This window comes from Carassius carassius, chromosome 33 (genome assembly GCF_963082965.1).
Source record: "Carassius carassius chromosome 33, fCarCar2.1, whole genome shotgun sequence".
In the NCBI taxonomy this organism is placed as follows: domain Eukaryota; kingdom Metazoa; phylum Chordata; class Actinopteri; order Cypriniformes; family Cyprinidae; genus Carassius; species Carassius carassius.
In genome coordinates, this window is record NC_081787.1 from 9,110,601 (window position 1) to 9,134,851 (window position 24,251).

General features: G+C 35.6%; 2 protein-coding genes across 2 annotated transcripts; both read right to left on the reverse strand.

Moving 5' to 3' along the window:
- Positions 1–6,391, reverse strand: LOC132113695 (leucine-rich repeat, immunoglobulin-like domain and transmembrane domain-containing protein 3). Its single transcript, XM_059521619.1, has 4 exons — positions 5,590–6,391; positions 3,949–4,415; positions 1,836–2,141; positions 1–1,352 (listed from the first exon to the last, which is right to left on the reverse strand). The coding sequence occupies exons 1-4, from the start codon at positions 5,703–5,705 to the stop codon at positions 313–315; spliced, it is 1,929 nt and encodes a 642-aa protein (XP_059377602.1). The 5' UTR covers positions 5,706–6,391; the 3' UTR covers positions 1–312.
- A 2,995-nt stretch (positions 6,392–9,386) lies between these two features.
- On the reverse strand, positions 9,387–22,252 carry LOC132113696 (proteolipid protein DM beta-like). Its single transcript, XM_059521621.1, has 7 exons — positions 21,841–22,252; positions 12,647–12,839; positions 12,239–12,395; positions 11,770–11,923; positions 11,591–11,667; positions 11,430–11,495; positions 9,387–9,764 (listed from the first exon to the last, which is right to left on the reverse strand). The coding sequence occupies exons 1-7, from the start codon at positions 21,875–21,877 to the stop codon at positions 9,612–9,614; spliced, it is 837 nt and encodes a 278-aa protein (XP_059377604.1). The 5' UTR covers positions 21,878–22,252; the 3' UTR covers positions 9,387–9,611.
- Between the last annotated feature and the right edge of the window lie 1,999 nt (positions 22,253–24,251).

Sequence of the window (24,251 nt, forward strand, 5' to 3'; positions counted from 1 at the left end):
TTTAGGCAATAAAAAGGTTTAATTAAATTAATATTATGTAACTCTAGTTCATCATATGTTGGCATACACAAAAATACACAATATTCATGTACACTGTGTTTCATAAAAAATAAATACAGAGTTGTGTTGGGGGAAGAATATGGCTTTTGAAAAATGGGAAATGAGACCATTTGTGGGTCAAGATAAGTCTTGTAAGGCAACGAGTTTGACAGCATATCAAGAGCTAATCTTTTAAAACTGTTGTTGCCACAGCTTGTCTAATACCAAGTGTGTGGCCAGGATAACACACAAAGCCGACAGGCTATATATACATTAGCACAGATACTCGGATCTAGAGCTGTCACTCTTGTACGTCATTTGAGAGTCAATGCTTGACCGTGAGCACAGGAGCATCCTCTCTGACTCCTGAGTCTGCCTTCTCGCCCAAAGATCATTGGCCTGCCCGTTCAGAGTCCTTTGTTTCATGGTGAGCGTCTCAAACTTTACATACGTCTCTTTTGAAAGGTCATCATCTGGTCCATTGTTCCTACTGTTTCCTTTACAGCAGAGACATAAGATCTTGTAGAGCAACACCACAATGAGAGGCACTGCAAAAGCACATGCGATCCCACTGGCAATCATCAGGACTTTGTTCTGCCCATCTTCTTCACCATTATCTAGAGTAGTAAAATCCACACATTGCTCTTTCCCAGACACCAAACCCTTAGCAACCAAACACACTGTGTAGACCTGGTTAGGCATCAGATATTCTAAGAGCAGCTTCCCTTGACCAACTTCTGCTTCGACGGTCTCCTTATCGTCTTTTGCATCATATGGAAAGTAGAACATTGTTAAGGGTGTGTTACTTGGCAAACCTTCAGCTCTCCACAGTAAGACCGCCGTGTCGCTTGTCACCTCCACTACCTCAATGTCTTTGAGATCAGCTTTCTTTTTGGACTTTTCGCTCATCATTGAACCCTTGCCTCCCTTGCTTTGCTGGATCTTAGCTGGCTTGTCTCCAGCAGGTGGGGACCTCTGAATTCCTCCACCTGGTCCCGGACTCTTCCTGGTTGTCAGAGGTGGCATTGTGGTCATGGCAGCTCTGGTTGTGAGCGCAGGGGTTAAGGTAGTGTACAAAGGCATCCTAGTCCCTGCAAAAGAAGTTATGGGTTGATCGTCAGGCCGCTTGGTTATGTTTAGCGGAGGGGAAGGTGTTGAGGCCTGCACCCCATCCACAGACAGGGTGATGTACTCCTCAGCATTTCCAGCGACATTCTTGGCCTTGCAGCGGTAATTGCCTGCATCTTTAAATGTGATGATGTGCAAACTGAGGATGGACCAACGGACCCCCTCGCCTGGAGATTCCTGCACAACTACAGAGACAAGACATAAAATGGTAAGCAATTACTTAAAAACTTACAAATATTTGTAACAATAAGGTTAGAGGATACTTTAGATCAGGCGTTCAAAACTCTGACCTTTGCAGTCCACTTTCCTGTGGTTTATTTTTGTGATTATTTTAAGGGGGGGGGGGGGGGTTCTGTTCTATACCCACTGTATATATTATATGATATATTGTTTTGTCTAAATAATAATAATAAATAAATAATGTTACAACTGAATTTAAGCATTACCTAATTGTAATATACAGTATGAACATGGATAGTTTGCCATTTTTTTTGTTAAAATGTCATGTAAACACTTTAGTACAGCTGAAATGTTATCTTGAAAATTCAATCCTTCAAATACTCAATTACACCTGGTGTAATTTACAGTCAAGACATTCACTCGAAAAATGCGGTACAGTTCAATTATAACTTCACACATTAACATACATTGTGACACTCATACTGTACCTGTGTTGTTGACTGCTGTTCCATCAGCTCTGGTCCAGAGAAGGGTGGGCGTAGGCAAACCAGTGGCATCACACCGCAGAAGCACATTGCTGCCCAGTGATGAAGTGATCTTAGTTGCTGAAACCCTAACTGATGGCTTGAGGCACTGATCCAGTTCAGCCCGCTGGAACAGAACGCCAGCTAAGTTCTCTGGTCCACTGCATGTCAGAACCTGATCCATCAACACCACAGGTATGCTGGCCATTTTAGACAACTCAATGAGCTTGGAAATCCGACAGTCACAGTACCAGGGGTTATCCTGTAGACCTGCAAGTTTTACAGAATATGTTTAGAAAACCAATATTTTTCAAAACTTTCAAACGAGGCTGTCCGGTGAACATTCAAATTTTATACTGAAATTTAATTCTAGGTATTTATATTCAAATTTGAATTGCAATTGTGTATCCAACCCATGTACAATATAGAAGTATTCACAGTAGTATACCTCAAACACAGATAATAACATTAAAACAAAGTCATGTTGGATTGGCATCTCAACATTCTGAAATGAAGACCACGGGTTTACTTATTCATATAACAGCAGTTTACTCCCATTAAATCAGACAGTTGTAAATTTTGAAGCTAGGATTTCTTGTCTAGAAAGCATGCATCAGGTGTTGGATTTTAACACCACAGCATGCCCATAATTCTGTCTATGGTGCAGGATGAAGATCGGTTGACTGTAAACAGGGAATTAGACGGTCCGCTGATGCAATTCAACAGCTGGATGGCGGCAACTGTTAATATTCTGATGATACAGGGTAAATCCCGGTCATACTGTGCTTTTGTGCACATCTTTACACTTGTATGGCACCTGGTGAAAGTACAGAATATGCAGCTGCATTTAAGCAATATCACACAAGCAAAAGTGCTGTTGTAGTGAGACTGTTCATGCATACCGTGATCAATGTTGTTTTGGCCTAAAACTTAACTAACATTAAACCTAATGGAAACAACCACGCATTACATCATGCCACCTCCACCAGCTGCAAAAGTATGCTATACTTTTAGTAAATGCCATGCAAGTGTACTGTTGAATTTTATATCCATTGGTGTCAAACACACATGCATCTATCAAATAAACTTTCTTTTCAGCTGGGATCTGTTGTTTAGACCTCACTGAGAAAATATGAATCATTCTCTTGCCAGAAGAGCACTTCAAAGAAACTAAAATCTCAGAACCTCACAAACAGTGTAAAGTCCCATTAGAAGATTAGCTTGTACTTAACTTAGGAGAGCCCATGAAGACACAGACAGATTTAGATATTTAAAGATCACACTTACTATAAAAAGACATGGTGAAAAGAGGGATATTGATGACTCTTTTTACTTTGTATTTCATATGTCTCCTCAAATTCTTTGCATTTTAATATTTTAGGTAGAGCTAACCCTTGTGAAAAAGAAGTGCACTTCAGCATAGTTAAAAAAGGACTTATTACAACAACAACAACAAAACATATATACATATATACTATATATATATATATATATATATATATATATATATATATATATATATAGTTACTTTTATGTTACATAGTTAACTTCGCAATGTTGAAATTTAGTACATTTAAAATATTTAACTTCAAATGTAACATTAAATAACACACTACACTTAATTAGAATTAAATGTGCTTTAGTACGTCAACACAATACATTTACATTTAAGCAGACACTTTTATCCAAAGCGACTTACAGTGCATTTGGGCTAACAGTTTTTACCTAACATGTGTTCCCTGGGAATCGAACCCACAACCTTGCACTGCCAACGCAATGCTCTACTACTTGAGCCATAAGGAACATGATAGACATCAAAAAAGTAAACATCAGATTCAGCATGACAAAATTATTATCATGTCCTTTAAAGGAAAACTTTCAAATTTAATGTGTAAATTAGAATTTAATTCACTAATGTGAATCTTCCTTTAATGCTTGATTTCTTTTGCTGACTCAGTTTATGTCAACAAAGTAAGGTCACTTAGAATGAAAAGCCCTTAAAAGAAAGGTTTATACATTTCTGTCATAATACTTATTCAACATCATAATGCATATGTGCCATCATCATTTTACCCACCAAGAACAATCTTTTGTGAAGCATTGGCACTGGGCAGGATGCCTGAAAATGGAGGCCAGATGTCCACCAGGTCAGAGGGAAGGGTAATTAGCTTGTTACTAGAAATATCTAGGTAGGTGATGTTCACTAGGTAAGGTGCTGCCTCCACAGGAATACTAGTCAAGCGGTTGTTGTGCAGGTCCAGTGTCCTCAGACTGGGCATCTCTTTTAGAGACTCCCAGGGAAAGATAGCGATCATGTTCCCATCCAGCCGTAGCTCATGAAGCACTTTCAGATTGTAGAAACTGCCGGGATCCACAGAGGTGACTGAATTGTATGTTATCCACAGGTAGCGTAACTCTGACAGGTAATAGAAGGCCTCCGTAGGCACTCGACGCACAGCTGTCTTCTCCACCCGCAGCTTGACTGTGTCTAGAGGGACGTTGACTGGAATATCTGACATGTCAGGGTCATTGCATAGAACAGACCTGGGGCAGATTTTTATAACAGAGGTTAATCACTTTGACCAGTATGAGCCTGTGTGTGGTGATGTTCACTGTGGATTTTATTAGCCCAAGTGAGAAATATTTAGAAAGGATTTTTTTACATATATATATATTTTTTTACACACACACACACACACACACACACACACACACACACACACACACACACACACACACACACATATATATATATATAAGCAAACCTATGAACATTATTTCTAAGTGTATGTTAAGTAAGTCTGCACTTGTCTGATTCTGTTAAATAAACCCTTTATAAAACAGTAGGCTACACCGGTGGGGTATGATTCTAAATCCTCTAACTCTAGGGCTAAGCACTTCAGATAAACACAGGCTTATAACCCACGTGATAGTTTAAAATCTATTTTTATTCAAGTGGATGGCATGTTTGAAATCCAGTTTATTTATAATAAGAATAATATAAATATATATATATTTGCATACTGGACTGTAATTGAATGACAAATTAAAAGATTTTTAAAATATTAAAACATTTCCCAAAACTTAAAATTTTATAATATTATTGCAATGTATAACAATTAAGTAAAACATCACTAAGCAACTTCTAAAGGTAGACTATATTAGTAAAAATAAACAGATTTCCCTTCAGTGCCAATCTGTAAGAAACGAGATGAATTGCCAAGAAAATGTTTATATACTGTAGGCTTGTGTGTGAATTGATATTTATTTAGTATCAAGGAACATACCATTACAAACATAATTAAGAAACGTGTCTATTCTTATGTTAAAACAAAAATCTTTCTTGATTCCTATTTTATGAGAAATAATATTTTAATTAGACGATTTTATTGATGTTATATTGTTGAAAACATCATTTTTTTCAGGTCAGTATTCTCTGATTGTGCATATTTATTCTATTTACTTCTGTCAAATAAAACCTATATACATTTATGCATAGCCTACAAGAACATTTGCCTGTTAAAAAAAAAAAGCTCATTATATTTTTCCACGTCCATAGTTTAAATCTAAAATATTAAAATACTAAAATAGTTTATATACATCAAAAATTGACATTTTACAAAACTCTATTATATATATGTATTATAATTGTTTTGTTAAATTATTATTATTATTATTGTTATTATTAAAAAAGTTATTATTAAAAAAGTTTCCTTACCTGCTACCAGTGCCATCGCCACGTCCGTGGTACACACAGGTGCACTGGGAAGGACAGAAGGGTTGTGCCACACTCCAGCAGCTCAGGAGAACCTGGGCCACCAGCAGACGATACATCCTTCAGTCAGATGAACCAGCGCGGACACACACACTTCCACACATCAGATCCCCACTCGATCATCAGTGGACAAAAACTCCTTTATCAGTCCCCAAGGAAAACCAATAAAAGCATGACAAGTGCCTCGCAGCATGCATCTTGTTAAGCATGCTAACAGGTGAGAGGGGAAGCCAAGAGGAGTGGGATGTTTGGGAGGTGTGCACGAGGATGGGCGGGAGGAACCCAGATTAGAAAGAGGATTTCTCAAGGCTGAGTAGGTCACTAAAGTTGAGCAGTGTGGGATGGGAAGTGTGTACGTGTTTGTTTGTGTGTATGAGTGCTTCAGTGTGTGTGACTGAGTTCGAGAAGGTGGATAAGCTCTGCAGGCACACGTTAATCGTCTAAAACTTCAAGAAGGTTCTCTCAGCATCATCACGTGACCACTCGCAGACACCTTTCCATCCGTCACCTGGTGAATGAACTGATTCTGGCTGCGACTAGGCACTTTCCGTCACCTCCCTCGCCTCGCGCTGTAAAGTGTTCGGGGATATTTGGCACTTGTGTGTAAGCTGAAGTACAGGTCATGGTTTACTGAGAACAGGCCAAACTGTGTCTGAGAGATATATAATCGCATAAGAAAATACTGATACGAAAACATGGCCATCTAACAGTGTATGAATAAAAACTTCTTAAGGTAGGCTACATTGGGAAATAAACAAATTTCCCATCAGTGCCAATTTGTAAAAACATGATTAATTACAATAGGTGTGTTTATGTAGGCCAGTGTACAGAGTACAGAGAAAGCATGCATAATAAAAAACATCATAATGAAATGTGTCCATTCTTATGTTGTAACAACATCTACTGTATTTTGCATGCATTAACCTTGTTGCAATAATTTCTGCTCAGTTTTGTGAATTTTAATAGTTTCATTTTAGGGATTCCCTATTCTGTAAGTGAATTATAATTTTTGAAAAAGTGGAGTGAATTGCTGGCACCCCTGTGATTTTTTTTTTTCAGCAATTCAGCTTTTATTATTATGTTATTATAACTTTTGTTATAACTTAATTAGTGTTTCTTCTTTTTAGTTTAGTACAGGTTGAGATTTCTAAAGATGTTTTTATTTAAGGTTAAGGTATTTTGTCTTACCACCACATCACATAAAACATAACAGCAAGAAAATAATCCATACATTTGTATGTCTATATAATTTATATTTCACTGAAAAAAAATAAAATAAAATAAACATTACATCTGACTTAGAGATTTATGCTGTGAAACCATATGGGAACAAAATGACAAGACCTTAAAATTATAAGGACTTTTCAAGTTATACAATAGTCTAAGACAAGAGAGATGTCCTTTTGAAGCCTGTCACCTTGTGGTCTGAGTGAAAATAACAGCTGTAGAAACAACACCTTTCAAAAGTTTGGGGTCAGTAAGGTTTATTTATTTTTTTCAATAAATGAATACCTTTATTCAGCAATGACACATTCAGTTGTTTAAAAAATTACACCGAAGACTGGATTAATGGCTACTGAAATAAATTACATTTTAAAATATAAAAATACAGAAAATAGTTATTTTAAATTGTAATAATATTTCACAATATTACTGTATTTTTGATTAAATAATTGTAGCCTTGGTCTGCATAAGAGTAAAAAAAAGCTGCAAATACTGTTTTCTAATTTGACCTTTACAAATGACTTTGTGCATCCTCTTTAGTTAGGAGTAAAATCAATTAATTTAGGTCTTACCACATAAACATAAATGAACAAAACATTTTTAGAGTGTGTGTGTGAAGGGAATAATTTGAACATGATACACATACTGTTAAGAACAACAACCGTAGAGTATTTATTAACAAGTACACCAGTGTAGTTTATTTATGCAAGCAGTTTGTCCCTACAGATCAGAAAAGCCACTGTCAAGCGGTTGGCACATTTATGTACAAAACAAATGAATGGTTCGGCTTGCTACTAAGCATTCTTTAGTGGGAGTACAAAAAGATTAGTAGACAAGGATAAAGAGAGTGAGCCAGAGTAAGAGAGAGAGAGAGAGAGAGAGAGAGAGAGAGGTGAGGGTTCAGAGAAAGCATTAAGTTAGGGGCTCAATAAGGAATAGTATAGAAAGGTGAGGGGGGACTCAGAGGAGTTAGAGAGAACACCACAAAGTAAACAGGCACAAATCAAACACTACCATCTAAGAGTAGGAGTTTCAGCAATGTATTCAGCATAGGATTCAAATTACTGCACATTATGAGGAAGGGAACGACCCAGCAAGACAGGTGCATATAACAAACTCATAAAAATGATGAAATGAAAACTGTTTTTCTTGTTTTTCCATTATTTTTATCATCCTTTTTTTTTTTTTTTGATCTAGTAAAAATGACTACCACTGAATGCATGACCATGCCACAGATAACACTTAGATTCACAGTCTTTACCTAACATTAAAGGGGGGTGACTTTGCAGCCGGGACCCCAATGCACTTACACCGAGAAAGAGCTCACAAAATGGTCAAATAAGTGCACGAGACTAGCTCTGAAAAACACTGACAGAACATGATTTGCCAGGCATTAAAAGAATGAAAAGACATTTCCATTGTCCAATATAATAATGACTTATTAGCAAGACAACGAGTAACTGTCCTCGAGATAATCTCTTTAAATATTTGTTTTCATCGTGATATTCCCCTTTGAAAAGAAAAAACCCATGGAAAGAAAGTTATCTGCCACAAAATATTACCACGTCGCCCGAATTTTTCTTCTCCTCCAAACTTTTTTCTTGAGTTTTTAGAAGAACAAACTCCCTCCACCCACCCTGTCCAGTCATGGAATGTGTTTTTCAATCTAATATGAATTCACCTGAAATATAAGTGCTAATGCACAGTACATACATTTACAGAATGACTATGTACAAAAGATAAAAATCAAAAACGTCAAATAAAATCCCTGTCAGCTTAACTGTGTCTATATCTATTTGTATAGGAAAATAAAAAAGAGGGGCTCATAACGCTGTAGGCTTGTGCATGTGTCGCTTGCTTCCAGTAAAGGCAGAGTTACTTTGTTGCTGAAGAGGGGGTCGTTGACACTGTAGTAAGATTTAAATGCTTCTCAGAGAAGTTACAACGCCATCTACTTTCACGATGCGGTCTGAAAACTGGACTAGCACAGCAAGCAAATAATAACCATTTTGTCTTTTTGTAATCATCTTGATAAGTTACGCAATGACATCTGTAGAAAAATAATAAATAAACACTTTTTGGTACATCTGTTATATCTTAATTTTGTTTTTTTGTCTTTTCTGTCTCAGTTTCTGAGTTTTCTTTTACCAAAATAAAGCAGAATGAACGAGCCATCTGCTGGTCTTGGGCTTCATATCTTCTGATGACTAAAAAAAGAAGGACAGAAAGAGAAAGAGAAAGAGAAAGAGAAAGAGAGAGAGAGAGAGAGAGAGAGAGAGAGAGAGAGAGAGAGAGAAATTTTTTCCAAAATGTTTTTCATGCTTTAAGTCCTTGATAATGAGACCTTAAGAGACAGACACAAATGAAAATTTTTGCTTCTTTCACCCCAATAACCGACCCTCTACATAAGAGTGATTCATGTACTGATACTAAAAGGTGTTTAAAAAGAGAAATATATATATATATATATATATATATATATATATATATATACACACAATTATATGTAGTGTGAAAAAAAAGAACCAGCAAAATCAAAAAAATAAATAAATAAATACAATAATGTGAAAAAAACTTAAACACTACTGCTAGCACTAATAATAATAATATACATTTTTGTGTGAGAGGTAATGGGTTGGCCATGGGGTTGATCATACGACACACCACCTGGACTGCACCAGTGCCAAAACTCCCTTCAACAGGAAGTGAAAGCACTCTCGCCCTCACTGCTGCTTCCTGTCTTATGTGTAGGCATTGAGCCGTTCCTTGGAGCGTGTAGAGTGGATGTCATGCAGCTCCTGCTCCTCCTTGGACTTGCAGTCCTCATATTTCTGCATTTTACATGCATCCTTCACATAGGCCCAGTTGGCAGACAGCACCATCAGGTAGTGGATCTGAAGCAACACAATATAATATTAAATAGCAGCAACAGAGAGTCAACTAAACATTTGCATTTTGATGTGATGAAAATTACTAGAAATTTCAGTGGAATTTGTTTCTACAACAATTCTTTTTTCAGTGCACACACACGCACAAACTACACACAAAAGTCTGAAAATGTTTTGATTATATTTGGACTTTTTTAATATATATATATATATATATAAGTTGAATTTTCAGCAGTCATTTCTCCAGTCTTCAGTGTCACATGACCCTTAATAATTTTTCTCATCCTACTATTTTCAATGTTAAATGTTTTTATTTTTGTTGTTGTTATTTTTGTTGATTCAATAATATTACCGTTTTTACTGTATTTTTCATCAAATAAATGCAGTCTTGATGAGTAAATACACACACACACACACACACACACACACACACACACACATATATATATATATATATATATATATATATATATATATATATTTAATGTATGTATGTATGTATGTATTATTATTATTATTATTATTAATAACTAATTTCGATCAGGAAAGAAAGGTTTGCGAGTTGACAGCGGTCTGTGGTGATGACGCATGTTTGTCACTCTAATTTTAGCAGTGACCCCAGCAGGAGGCAGCATTGTAAAGCAGCCAGACTCTGCTCATAGGTGTGCTGGCAGCCTGCCTTGCTTAGGAGGAAATTCTACAGTCTACTTCAGATATGCATGAAAAACTCATCGATGAAGGCACACACACACACAAACACACACACACACACACACACACACACACACACACACACACACACACACACACACACATATATATACTGTATGTTAATATATATGTTAAGAGTTAATTATTGTCCTGCATGAGAGCATACACTATATGTTGTTCAGTGCATCATTAATCAAAATCAGATTAAATAGGGACACGCCCTGATTTTCTCATCTTGACAAACGAAAAGCTTGGTTATTATTACCCATCCCAGAGAGTGTGAGGACAAATTGTGTTTAACAATCAGTTACATTTGCTCTTTCCACAGCAGGGGACAGAAAAGCTCTTTCTATAATGAGCTACATCATCCCAGGCTAACAAGCTCATTCTCTTTTTCAGAAAATGGTTCCTCGTAAAATTACTGAGTGTGTTTGCTTCAAGCTCAAGGGCCTTTCTTCTCCCAGTTTCCATGACAACAAAATGGCATGCCCAGTGTCTCTCCGTGTATGTGAGAGAGAGATGAAGAGAGGGAGAAAGAGAGAGAGAGAGAGAGAGAGAGAGAGAGAGAGAGAGAGAGAGAGAGAGAGGGAAACCGAAAACAGACACAAAGATAAAAGGAGGATTTTAAAAAACAAGGAGCTGAAGCAGGTGATGTCATTAATTCAGCTGGCATCATCATCATCATCACCCAAATAACATACCATTGGCAGTTTAAAAGAAGGAATTTCAAATTTGTTCACACCACAATTTGTCTAGTAGTATCTTTGGTCAGCTTTTTCTTCTTTTAGTCATATATAATACGTTTTTCATTTAACAATGCATTTTCCCCCTTTTTTCCATAAAAGAATGGTTCAAGACAAAGAACAACGGTCCCCTTTCAGCACTGCACCCATAAGTACAACTTCTTCTCTAAGTTGCATTGTATGAATTAATAATTGCATTATATTAATCAAAACTCACCATGGCAATGACTGCAGCTCCAGCCCCAGCCAACGCACACACAAACAAATGGAAAGTCATATCCAGCTTTCAGAAAACAAATATTGAGAGAGAAATGAGTCTTGGCTTGCTTTTCATTGTGATATGACCTATACAATCATTTGCTAACATTGTTTACGTACCTCATTCGATTCACACATTTTGGAAAACTTCTCTGATCCTGCACATACAGTCTTCTCCTCTCCAATGGGCACGACACCTAAAATAAATAGTTTTTGTGATTTCACAATCTGTGTTTTTAGGATATATGAGGTCTGACACCTAATCATCTGGCGCTGAATCCCACAGACTGTAAACATACCAAACTGGCGCGGGTCAAGACATAAACTTGCTCCCTCCAGAATGGTCATGTTTTGGCAAATGGTCCAGATGTTGAAATACATGAAGACAGGCAAAGAGGTGAATGCTGTCACACCCAGCCAGGCCAACATGAAGATATACGTCAACATGATGAACTGAAGAAAAAGATCAAATCAAGAAATAAAAGATAAAATCATTAAGAATAAATCCGATTTAAATAGGGAAAATTGTAAGCATTATTAATTGATATAAGTGTTATAAATTAATTACAGTAATTGCAACCACACAATATATTTCATGTTTCACTTGGCACAAATGAGAGGGAAATAACTTGCAGAGTTCACTATGTACTATAATCTTTTATAGCCTATAAACGGATGCCATATTTATGTGCGGCAGTTTCTCTTAGTGGCTTTGCTGTTGCCCTTTTCTAAATTACAATGCATGAAGCACTCCCAGTGATTTCTCACCCATGCACTGACACAGCGCCCACAGGTGGTGATCTTGAAGTCTCCATACAGGTCCTTGATGGCCCCACTGGTAAAGAAGCCTTCGACCATCAGAAGAATGCCATAGACGAAGAATGCAGAGGCAATGCCATAGATCACATACTTGATAATGTCAATGCTGTGGAAAATGGAGGTAATAAAGTCACTAACTGAATGAGACAGACACATTTCCGTTTGCTTAATCAAACAATTCATTTGTAAAAGCCAACACACACCCATGATGCATAACAACAATGTTAAAAAACACTTATTGCTTGTGGTGTAACAAAAAATATATTTATTGTATATAAAATGTTTTTAATACATGTATGTAATTGAAAATCTCAGTATAGTGAAAAATGTGTGGTTCGATATGTTGCTTACACTTACATTGTAAACACATCCAGACCATCTCCAGGTCCCTCGATCACCTCAAAGTAGTTCTGGAGGATGGTGACCGTTCCAGAAAGAGCTTCATGTCCACATCCACAGAAGAGCGCCACTCCAGCATACAGCAGGATGGTGGCAATCAGGGATGGATAAGGGATTCCTCCTAAACATTTCAGACAACACTCCATACATCCTGAGAGGAGGATGAAAAAAAGAGGTCATGTGAAAAGCTCATTCATCTGAAAGCTACGGCTGGGAAAAACAAGATGCTTTTTAATCATCGAGATCTTTAATATGTTTTGTGTGTCTGTATTTGAATCTGTTGAATTGGTTTTGTGGTTTAGGTTTTTTTGCATTTATGAAGTTTAACAAAGGAGTATTCTTGCACAGAAAGCAAAGTGTAAGTAGTCTTCTGTGCTATTCTAGTGTGTAGCCCGTGCCTGACAAGACTAACAAGTACCCAGGAAGTAAATCCTCAATCCACTCACTCTGAGGGTCCAGTTGATTCTGTCACCAATCTCCAATGATGTGCAAAATTGTCCCTGTGGCAGACTATTAAAATTTCTCCCCTTGGCATCATATACTGTATCAGAGTGAATCATAACAGTATGATTCATAAATAACAAAATGAATGGTAGGATCAAGGAAGGACTTTGTCACTTAAGTTTTTTCCTAATGATTGCCTTCATGTCTTTCATTATAGGCCTATTTTAACTTTAGATTTCATATCTCTGCAACAGATGAGACAAGTGCATTATGTTCAGAAAAAAACAACAACAAAAAAATAAAAGAGGCATAAGAGCAGTTTATTACATTTCCTTATGTCTAAGTGTGTGATGTGTTCTAGAGAAACTGTTTTGTTGTTGTTACATAGTTCTCACACTTATCAGTTATGAAATGTTTAAATGTTATGGTACAGTGACAATATTTCAGAATTATGAGCTAAAAAATATATATTTTACATATATTTAATATTTGTAAATATAATATTTCACATTATAATTATAGTAATTATTTATAAATCATTATTAAAATTCATATAAGGAATATTAAATCAATATATATTTTCAGCATAAAAAGATCATTCATATGTTATACTTAGAACACATGAACACACAATAATTACTTTTTTTTAATTACTAAATTTTACAGTAAATTTACATGTATTTTCTTTTTTAACATTATAGCATTTATCACTTACAGTTAATTAATTAACTGTTTTTTACCGTAGCATTTCTATGCCATCGCTCTAAAAAGCATTTCTGTATTGTGGGAAATTTGGCATATGTTCCCACTCAGTGTTTGTTTCCCAGTCCTTATAAAACAACTGCTGGAACTCGCATGATTTACACTGTGCAAGAGTTATGAGTATGGTTTGGTGGAGGCTATTGCTCTGTTTATGTTTAAGGCCTTTGTATGTGAATTATTGAATACTGCCAAACACCGCTATGGTAATGATGCTGTAATGAACCTCAGACCTGGCTTTGGCAAGGGATCGACTTGTTGCAACTGCTGTGGATTGCAAGGAGTGAGAATACAGACTGATCTGATTAATTGTACTGCTTTATAGATCTATAAATTTTCTATGTCCAGCATAAGAAGAAAAAAAGTTGTCTTAAAAATGTTGCATTAAACTTTTTTAAAAACACAGCATTTTTTTTGTTATATTACTTTACTAATAATATATTTATATATTTGATTTCAAGTATTACTTAAATGTGTGTTTGTATAATTCTAAATAATAAATGTTCATATTACTGTAATTATACTCAGCTACATAAAAATATTAGCATTTACACAATACTACTTGCCCTTTTGATCCTGTTATGAGATTATTTGCACTGTGGAAACCACTGCATGACTCCTGGTTGGCTGAGAGAAATCATATGTACTGAATCTACCACAAATTGCATTACATTACAATACAGCCTTGAATTAATCACTTAAGGGTGTTAGACCATGAAATGGGATTAGAAATAAATGCAGATTGCACACTTTGTTAAGGCACTGAATCTTATTTATGATATAAATTCTCACAGGATAGCCTCTCTGGCAAGATTCTCATGCAGACAAAATCTTGCAATCTCTTATATAGTGCAGCCAAAACCAGAAATGGTTTACTGGACCAATGCATTAATGAAACCAAATATCAGTCCCTGATACAAAATGTAACCATTAAATCAGTGCAAACATTCTTGAATAGAAATGGCTAATGTGTAGCTGAAAAGATACAGGATGTTTTTAGAGATAACATAAACTTCCTTTCTTTCTTTTTTAACAATACCAGCTAAATTTCAGTTTTATACATTTTCTGTTTTATACATACATTTTTCTGAATATGTATATGCATTCAAATTATATATATATATATATATATATATATATATATATATATATATATATATATATATATATATATATATATATATATATATATATGCATTTTCTTTTATTACTGGATAAAAACTGATAAACTCAATCTTCACAAACACAGTTTAACATTAACAGTTTGAGGAGCCAGTCTGACGCTTAATTAATCAAATATACTAAACAATCTGCTAAAATTTTCCTGATTAACTTTAAGCATTTAGTTGTTTCTGTTAACTAAAACTTTAAAATTTAAAATTGTTTTCATTAATATATATATATATATATATATATATATATATATATATATATATATATATATATATATAAACGGCTGCCCACTGCTCCGGGTGTGTGTTCACAGTGTGTGTGTGTGTGTTCACTGCTGTGTGTGTGCACTTTGGATGGGTTAAATGCAGAGCACGAATTCTGAGTATGGGTCACCATACTTGGCTGTATGTCACGTCACTTTCACTTTTCACTTTTCACTTTCATATATATAAAACATTTCTAAATATTTCTTCATATACATATTTGACACACATAACAAAATTATTGCAGCTTAAGCTAAAATTTAAATAAAATTAAACAAATTACAAACAAATAAAAGCTCATTCAAAATATTAATAAATAATAATATAAAGCAAAAAAAAAAACAATGGCATTTGGATATTGTTTTCAGATGTTGAACCAAACATAATGCACGCAAAAGACAGGCCTAACCCTAACAACATAAACAAAAGCAATACCCTAGAGGGTCCTCTAATAATAAAGCAATCGCTGCTCCCACCCTCTTGCCCCTACACCTCCCCCCATGTCCCTCAATCACTCCACCCAATGCCCATCTGTCAGTCTGACAGACACAGTGCAACTCCCGCCTTGACTCGCCCCACCCCCAACCTCCAATCAATCCCTGGGACTGTGGGGTCACTGCGAACCAGTGGTCACTCTGAAATCCAAAAAATGTTCGGTGAGGAAACGTTCTCACAGGACTCTGACAAAGACTTTGCAACAAAATGTTAATCCGCACCACAGAAGGGAGAGAGAGAAAGGGTGAGTGAAGGGATAAGATGTTGCTACAGATGAATGAAAAAGACAGTGGGAGTCAGAGAGACAGTCACATGGAGAGGAAAACAGATACAAGTGCTGGTTAATATGTAGTGAAATTATTTTTATAAAAATTTTTTTTAACCTTTTAAGACCCACTGTTAAACCCTCTCCATTCATAACCAGCTCAGTTGGGCCCTCTTCGGCCTTTGTTTTAATAGGATTTGAATAATTTGTCATTTTAAAGTGATTAGCATTTCATTACCGTGAATGCCATTTTTTCTGTCCAAAAAAAGAATTCAAATTCAATTGAACACAGTCACATCAAGCGGCTACATGAGGGGCGCTGTGTCAATATCTCCGGCCCCTCCCTGAAAGCGCGCGGGTTTTCATCAACGCACGTCTGTGCGACGAATCTGCGCATGAGAATGGGCCGGGCCTGTGCATGCACCATGACCCACTTACAGCGCCGTGTGTCAACACATTCAGCAGCAAACGGACTGAATGGGAGTCACATTTACAAGGATGATGGGAGAAAAGAGTCCAGAACCCACGCAGCATGAACGGCAAAGACTACACGACTTCACCCAACTCTGCTGCTTATGCTGGGGCTGCTAGAAGATTCTAACACATCCCACATTCATCTGTAAAGGAACCCATTTAGACCCCTTAGTATTTTGTTTGTTTTTATCTGGATTTGAAATACACTGAATATGGCATTATTGTAAAACCCTCTAACAAATGGACATTTTTATCAAATATTTCCCCATGGAAGTTATTAAGGAGTGTTTTTTTTTTGTGCAGTATTTTGAATAATATTGCACTGTGTTGTGTTTAAGGGTTAAACGAAATGTCTTTAAACTATCTGAAGAATCTGTTTCTTGTTCCACTCTCTGTTCTCATTGTCATTTGGCCTGTTAGAAACACTAGGGTGAACAATACTGCACAGAATTCACTTTCTATGAATAGCCGTGATTCAGTTTAGAAGACAATTAGTGAAACTTCAGTGTCCCTGCGAGGTTTGACTAGAGTGTGGGAACAATAGGAGTGTCCAGATTACAGGGTTGCCTCTGCATCACACAAGGTTGGGTAAATGAAAAAAATAAAACAGGAAGGATGTGGGATTGCAAGATAAGTTGCATCCCACAGAGGTATAGAATTCAATCACACTTTCATTTGCTTTACAGATCCATCACACAGCTTAAAGAAAAAGAAAAGTACATTTGCACCACAGGATCAAAACTGATGGGAATATTCAAACAAGTGCTTATAATCCTAGTGTAATGCATCAAGCAATCACAGTTTGCATTGGATATTAATAACGAAACGGGTTTGTTACATATACTGAGCAGCTAAAAGTAATATGAGAGGCATAACACCATGCAATGGTGGGCACAAAATCTCTTATAAATGAGTTTGTTTACATGCACAGCAAAACTAAATATAGGTAACTATTAAAAATCAGCTCAATACATTTTACATGGCAGAAAACGTTAACATAAGATTTTAAAATTGCAGAGATTCTGATATCAGAACGTAAACAGACGGAAGACACAAGCACATTGACAAAGGTAATTGGCAAAAATCTGTGAACTAATCCGTGTATCAACAATGTAGTTTTTAAAGCATTTCAATTGTTACACACATGTAAATGCCCTCACACTTTATCTTTTTATATAAGCACACAATGGCGAAAATAAACTTTATGAACATCTCAAAATCTTTTCAGTGGATGATGTTACACAGTCAGTAGGGATTCATATGAGCTCATCTAACAGACTGAACTCTGTCAACAGTGGCAATGACAGAAATTTGCAGGAAAAAGCCATAAATAAAAGATGGGGAGTGGGATGGAATCTGTCTGTGTTAACAGCCTAATGTCTTCTAATCCAATAATCATGAGAGGTAATGAAATGTCCATTCTCCCATCAGGCTGCTTAGTTCCCTACTCCATCATAGTGCAGCGGTAGGGTCAGCACAACAGTCAATATGTGAATACTACTGCTGGTTATGGTTTTCTTAAGAAAATTCCACTGCAGTCATTGACTCATTAGTAAGCATTGTGTGTTAGGTCTTAAGGCACTGAATTAGGGAATTACGCATTATATGCATTGCAAATGCAAAAATTTAAATATGTTAGTCACCTCAAATGTTTTTCAATAAACATTTTCATTAAGTCTTGCTTTTTGGGATTCTTATGGACCAATTTGGAAATCTCACTCAGTACATTATATACAGTACAGACAAAAAGTTTGGAAACATTTTTAACGTTTTTGAAAGAAGTTACTTCTGCTCATCAAGCCTGCATTTATTTGATCAAAAATACAGAAAAAAATGTAATATTGTGATATATTATTACAATTTAAAATAATTGTTTTTAAATTTATTATACTTTAAATTATCATTTATTTATGTGATGCAAAGCTGAATTTTTAGGATCATTATCACATGATCCTTTAGAAATTATTCTAATATGATGATTCATTATCAAAGTTGGAAACAGTTCTGCTGCTTAATATTTTTTCAGAACTTGTGATACTTTTTTAGGATACTTTGATGAATAAAAAGTAAAAAAAAAAAGCTATGTTTTTAAAATATAAATATTTTGTAATAACAATATACACTACTGGTCAGTAATTTGGGGTCAGTAATTTTTTTCTTTCTTTTTTTAAAATAAAATCAATACTTTTATTCAGCAAGGATGTGTTAAATTGATAAAAAGTGATAGTAAAGAAAATTTATTGTTAGAATATATATTATTAGAATTTTTTTTTATTTTGACTAAATGCAGTTCTTTTTAACCTTTTATTCATCAAATATATTAGACAGCAGAACTGTTTCCAACACTCATAATAAATCAGAATATTAGAATGATTTCTAAATGATCATGTGATAGACTGGATGTTACATGTGACACTGAAGGCTGGAGTAATGATGCTGAAAATTCAGCATATATATATATATATATAAACCTTGTCAAAAGAGACATACATCTTATCTTGGATTTGCATTTTTATCAACAAGTTATTTAGGTACACTTTATGGACAATAAGCATTTCCTATATAAACAACACAATCAAAACATCGATTTATATGCAAAACAACTTAAAAATACAGACAAAATAAATGAATAACAGGCTTTATGCATTTTATATAATGTATTCCTGTAGCTTTTTTTTTTTAGTTTATGTATAGGTAAACATTTATATATAGTATATTTACAGTACAGTCAAAACCTGTCAGTAGGTTAGTTGTCTATAGGTTTATACAGACGTGCAGTCTACCAATAACATCAGAGTGACAGCAGTAGAAACGCCCACAAGCGTCTTCTAGCGACACACAGCGAAAAACTCGCTGGCAGTGTGAACGGGCTTGAGTCGTATTCTTGAAGGAAATTAAGTGACGCCCTGGCCATATTTATGCTCTATTATGCAGTGTAAGCGGTGTTTGCCTGGGGAGACCAAATAGCAGCTTATAACCTTCGCAAACGTAGATAGAGGTAAGCGAAATACTTGCATCGTTGCATTGGTGGTTAAAATTAAGGTTTGACATTTTAGGAAAAGGTTTTACACAAATTAGCCAAAAAGACAGTAGTGTAGCATGTGTTATATATATTGTATGAAATAATATCATAATTGTTGTTTTAACAATTTATTATTATTAATTAACGACTTTATTAGTATTTAGTCAAAAACCAAACAAAACACTCATATAAAGTGCTGTGAGGTGTAGATTAGACTAGTGTGTGCATTTAGAGTGATTTCTTTCACTGCGTGATTCAGTCTGTTAAAATGCATTTAGAAAGATCACAAAATTGAAGATATAGGGGCAGAAAATTTATAAATTCATATAATTTCACATAATAAAACAATATCACAAAAAGAGTGACGTTTTTCCTCCAAAAATCTGCAAGATTACATAGATTTTCTTTTTCTTTTTTACAACAGTTCAGTAAACAATAAGTTAATTAGAGACTTGCTTTGAAACACCATATTGCCTGTTTTTGCTCTATTTCGACAAGAAAAAAATTATTCCAAGCACAGCCATCTGCGTAAATGACGGTGTTTCGTTCTTGAATAAATCCACCGTTTAAATGATTTGGTTCAATTGCAATGACTTATTAACAGTGAGTGTGACTTACTGACACCTACAGTACAGTACATTTAAATTATCTTTTGATTTATTTTTATATAATTTTAAATTAGTGTTTAGCATTTTAAGTCTAATATATCAAAACATTATTTCTGCATTTGCAACTTTCATGTCCTACATTAAACAGTGTGTAAATACATCTAAATGGCACTTCAGTTGAAGCTTCTGTGCTTCCTCTGCATTAAAAATATTAATTTTGTTGATACTGATTTTTAATTGGCCTGGTAACAGCCCAAATGTCTTATTATTCTAAATAACTGATTCCTTTGATTAAAAAACAACTAGTTTGAGATTTATAGGTCTATTTCAGGGGTGTCCTGGAGGGCCACAGCCCTGCAGAGTTCAGTTCTAGCCCTGCTTCAACACACATACCATCTAGTTTTCAAATAAGCCTAAATGATTAGATTAGCTGGATCAGATGTGTTTAATTAGGGTTATATCTAAACTATGCAGGGCTGAGTTTGACACCCTTGGCCAATCCCATTTTTGCCTCCATCCCACTGTTAAAATGTTATTAAGTAATTTTTACTCTGAATAAATTTAAAATGAGCTACTATTTACTTTTACTTGAGACTGGTACTTTTACAAGTACTTAAGTAAAATTTCATTAATGTAATGATACTTTAGTGGAATATTTTCATACTCTTTCCACCTCTGGCTTAATATCACACAAGCACACTGACAGTTCAAGTAGAGCAGACCTGACATGGCTGCTATCATCACACTGCTTTAGAAGGGAGTAGGGGAAAATCGCTGAAATATAAAGAGCCGTCATAGATGGAGCGAGAAGAGGAGGAAGAGAGAGTTCCGAAGGCTATTATTTTGATTATTTGTATTCTCTTTCTTTCAGCTCCTCACCATGTATCCAAATATTTTCTCTATAGTCCACCAAAGAAGAAAAAAAGACACGCAGTGATTTCCACCCTGAGCTCGAAACCTCAGCCCCTGCAAATGGTAGTATTATAAATAACAAACTCCCTCTCACACAAAGAAACAAATGCCCCTGCACACAAATGAAAGAGCAAGCCAAGAATATGAAAGAAAGGGAAACAATGGGTAAATTAGGATTTAGGATGAATATTTAAAAATCCAGTGCATGCAGAAGATGGTTCTCCCATCTGTCTCAGCCTCCCTCAGACATACTGACAGAAATGCGCGGCAAACAAAGACAGACCCATCAGATTGTTCACACACACACACACACACACACACGCACGTGTGCTCACACGGGACCCATCCCCTGCACACACCCCTCTACAATCATTATCCTATTGAAAATCTGACAATATGACAATTGATTTTTTTTTTTTTAGAATGTAAGCATAATATTTGCTAAGTCAAGTTAATTGCATGTATTCAAGAACTAAAAATTAATGCGCTGCAACACAGTTTCTGCATGAAATACATCAACGGGAATTCATTAAAAATTGGATTTGAAAATTCGGCAGAATATGCTGCTTCTTCCATGGGGAAAAAAAAAAAACCTATATTCTAACAGTTTTCATAACCTCATTTTATAATCCACAAGATCAGACATAATGAAAAGCAGTGAGGGATTAGGCACAAAGGTAAACAACACACTCGTAAAGATGGATGGAAAAAAAATGGAGAAAGAAGCATTCCATTACCCTTCTGGGTCTGTCCCTCATCCATTTCCTCCTCCATACTGCCTTGTCCTCTGATTTCGGGGGTCTCTACAGTGATGACCAGAGTTGCGGCTGTGGGTTTAAAGTCCTCTGCTTAAACGCCTTCCCTTGCCTGCTTACCACAATAGAGGCTGAGGCTGGCTTTCAATGTACAAGTCTCTCTCTCCCCCTCTCTCCCTCTCTCAGACTCTCACTCCCTCCTCCCACTCCTCACTCTCTCGCTCCTGCTACTACCCAGTTCCTCACAGAGGAGAGCGGCTGTCAAGACCGATTTTTTTCAGTTGACTTCAATTGTGTGAGGAGGTTGAGTGTGGCATCTCAGCACGGGCTCGTGCAAACCAGTGAGTGATAAGACATTCAGACCTCTCTATATACTTCTATATATGTGTTTATACGAGGTAACACAAGCTCATAGTTGTGTGGTATACAAAAACAACAAATCCACAACACCCCAAAACATGGAGCAGCACACTGGGTGAACCGAGAGAGGTGGGGTTTTAGAGGAGTCAAGCACTAAGCCAGTAAAAGCCTCCACAGTGCACCCCTTCTCTAAAAAAAAATGGTTAATGCTGATTACATCTCTGCTGCATTGAACTCGAGATAAAAAAAAAGAAATAATCAACAATTTACATTCTATCTGGTAATTACCTCATACAAATTGTTATATACTGTATGTATATATATATATATATATATATATATATATATATATATATACATATGAAGTAGATCTATTTGAGAGATAAAAGAACAGAGTTAAAGCTGAAATAATATTAACAATGGTCAGTGCTTCCCCAAGATATACTGAGGATACTTTTTAAGGGAACAGAACCCATGTGATATTAGCAAGCTTATTAAAGACATTTACATATCAGCATTGGATGTATGTTTCATTGCATATTGTGAAAGGTATCTCTCCTACAGAATTATTGCTAACGTTTTCAGAAACACATATGCTATATTTGTAATAATAAGTCGAAGGGGTTGAAATATAATGATGACATCTTGAGTAGGTTTTTACAGCTTTGCTGCTTCGTGCGCAACATGGATGAAATATGAATGTATGTGATGAATATAACATCATATAACATCACCTGATTCTTTATGTGTGTGTGTGTGTGTGTGTGTGTGTGTTTGTATGTGTGCGCAGAAATATATTCACTGTCTGTCATTCCAGTGAGTGACAAAAACATAAAAGGCATAAAAAGGCAGTTTATTATTCAGTCTTATTCAGCCACTTATTGTTTGTTAAAACCTTCAATCTCGTACAGAGGTGCTATTAACATTTGATAATGATTATTGGGTTGTTTCATGAACAGCCTTCAACCTTTTTCTGAACTTTTTTTTTCTTTTTACTATTGGCCGAATTATGAATTTTGTTTCAATTACTTTTTAATGCTTTATCTGTTTTTTGATAAATGTTTTTAGTCCATTTTACATTTATTTGAATCTTCAACAAAGAACATAATTTCGAGCTCACTTTACAATTGCTGCTTGCCGGATTGTATATAACCATTGAGAAATCTACGACAGACTGTAATATCAAACACTTCAGATAAACCAAGATTGTGCACTCATATTGCTATAAATGAGAGAAAGGGCAATGCATAATATGGCTGAATAAGTCCAACCTTTTAAATGAAAAAGCCCATCGCTAATTGGTAAAGTAATCCTGTCACTGCAACTTGCTATTGGAAGCTCAGGTTAATATAGAAACAGTTAGTGTGTTGAGACACACACTAGGAATGGCTGGTTCAGCCTGAAGTAAAACTTTAAAATCTGAAGTAAGACTTCAGATAAGCAAACAATTAATTCAAGTTAATGCACAGAAAAGAAAAATGTTTGTCTTTGTAATCTTTAATCAAAATCTGAACATTTACTTCCGCTCTGGAATAGCATTTGCTTCTGTGATGACATCAGTTTGGCGGCTTGGGTAGAACTTTCTTAACCTTCCCTCCAACCGTTAGCTTGCTGTGAGTGAGAGATGGAGAGGAGGAGAGATAAAATAAAACACTGCCCTCTATTTAATATCCCATTTCAGTTGGTCACAAAATACGTCACAATATTGAAGCAAAGTAGGCAGCAACTATATATGGTATTTATATGTGAGTGTGGCAAGCCTTTTTTGACATTTCAGTATTTCCTAAATCAAGCAGATTGGTTTTGGAAGGCCAAAATAGCTGCCCGTAGGCATTGCAAATATGGCCACTCAAGTGAACAGACTTTCCTTGAAAGGGAAATTGGCTGGGGTAATTGGCTGTCTGTGACAATTGTTTCTATGATTAAATAATAATAATAAACATTTTAACTCGAAATTAATAAAACAGTTCTCTTCAATTCTATACAAGTACGTTTGACTACAATGACTCTTAGCATTATGGAAATCATCTGTT

Bases quoted from the DNA above. Each gene is read 5' to 3' on its own strand.
- LOC132113695 (XM_059521619.1), bottom strand. From the start codon at position 5,705: ATGTATCGTCTGCTGGTGGCCCAGGTTCTCCTGAGCTGCTGGAGTGTG. The intron at 4,416-5,589 runs GTAAGGAAACTT...AATCTGCCCCAG, and splicing joins GGCGATGGCACTGGTAGCAG to GTCTGTTCTATGCAATGACC. The intron at 2,142-3,948 runs GTGGGTAAAATG...TAAAACTTGCAG, and splicing joins TTCACAAAAGATTGTTCTTG to GTCTACAGGATAACCCCTGG.
- LOC132113696 (XM_059521621.1), bottom strand. From the start codon at position 21,877: ATGGAGGAGGAAATGGATGAGGGACAGACCCAGAAGG. The intron at 12,840-21,840 runs GTAATGGAATGC...TCCTCCTCTCAG, and splicing joins TGAGGGACAGACCCAGAAGG to GATGTATGGAGTGTTGTCTG. The intron at 9,765-11,429 runs GTGAGTTTTGAT...GTGTTGCTTCAG, and splicing joins GAGCTGCAGTCATTGCCATG to ATCCACTACCTGATGGTGCT.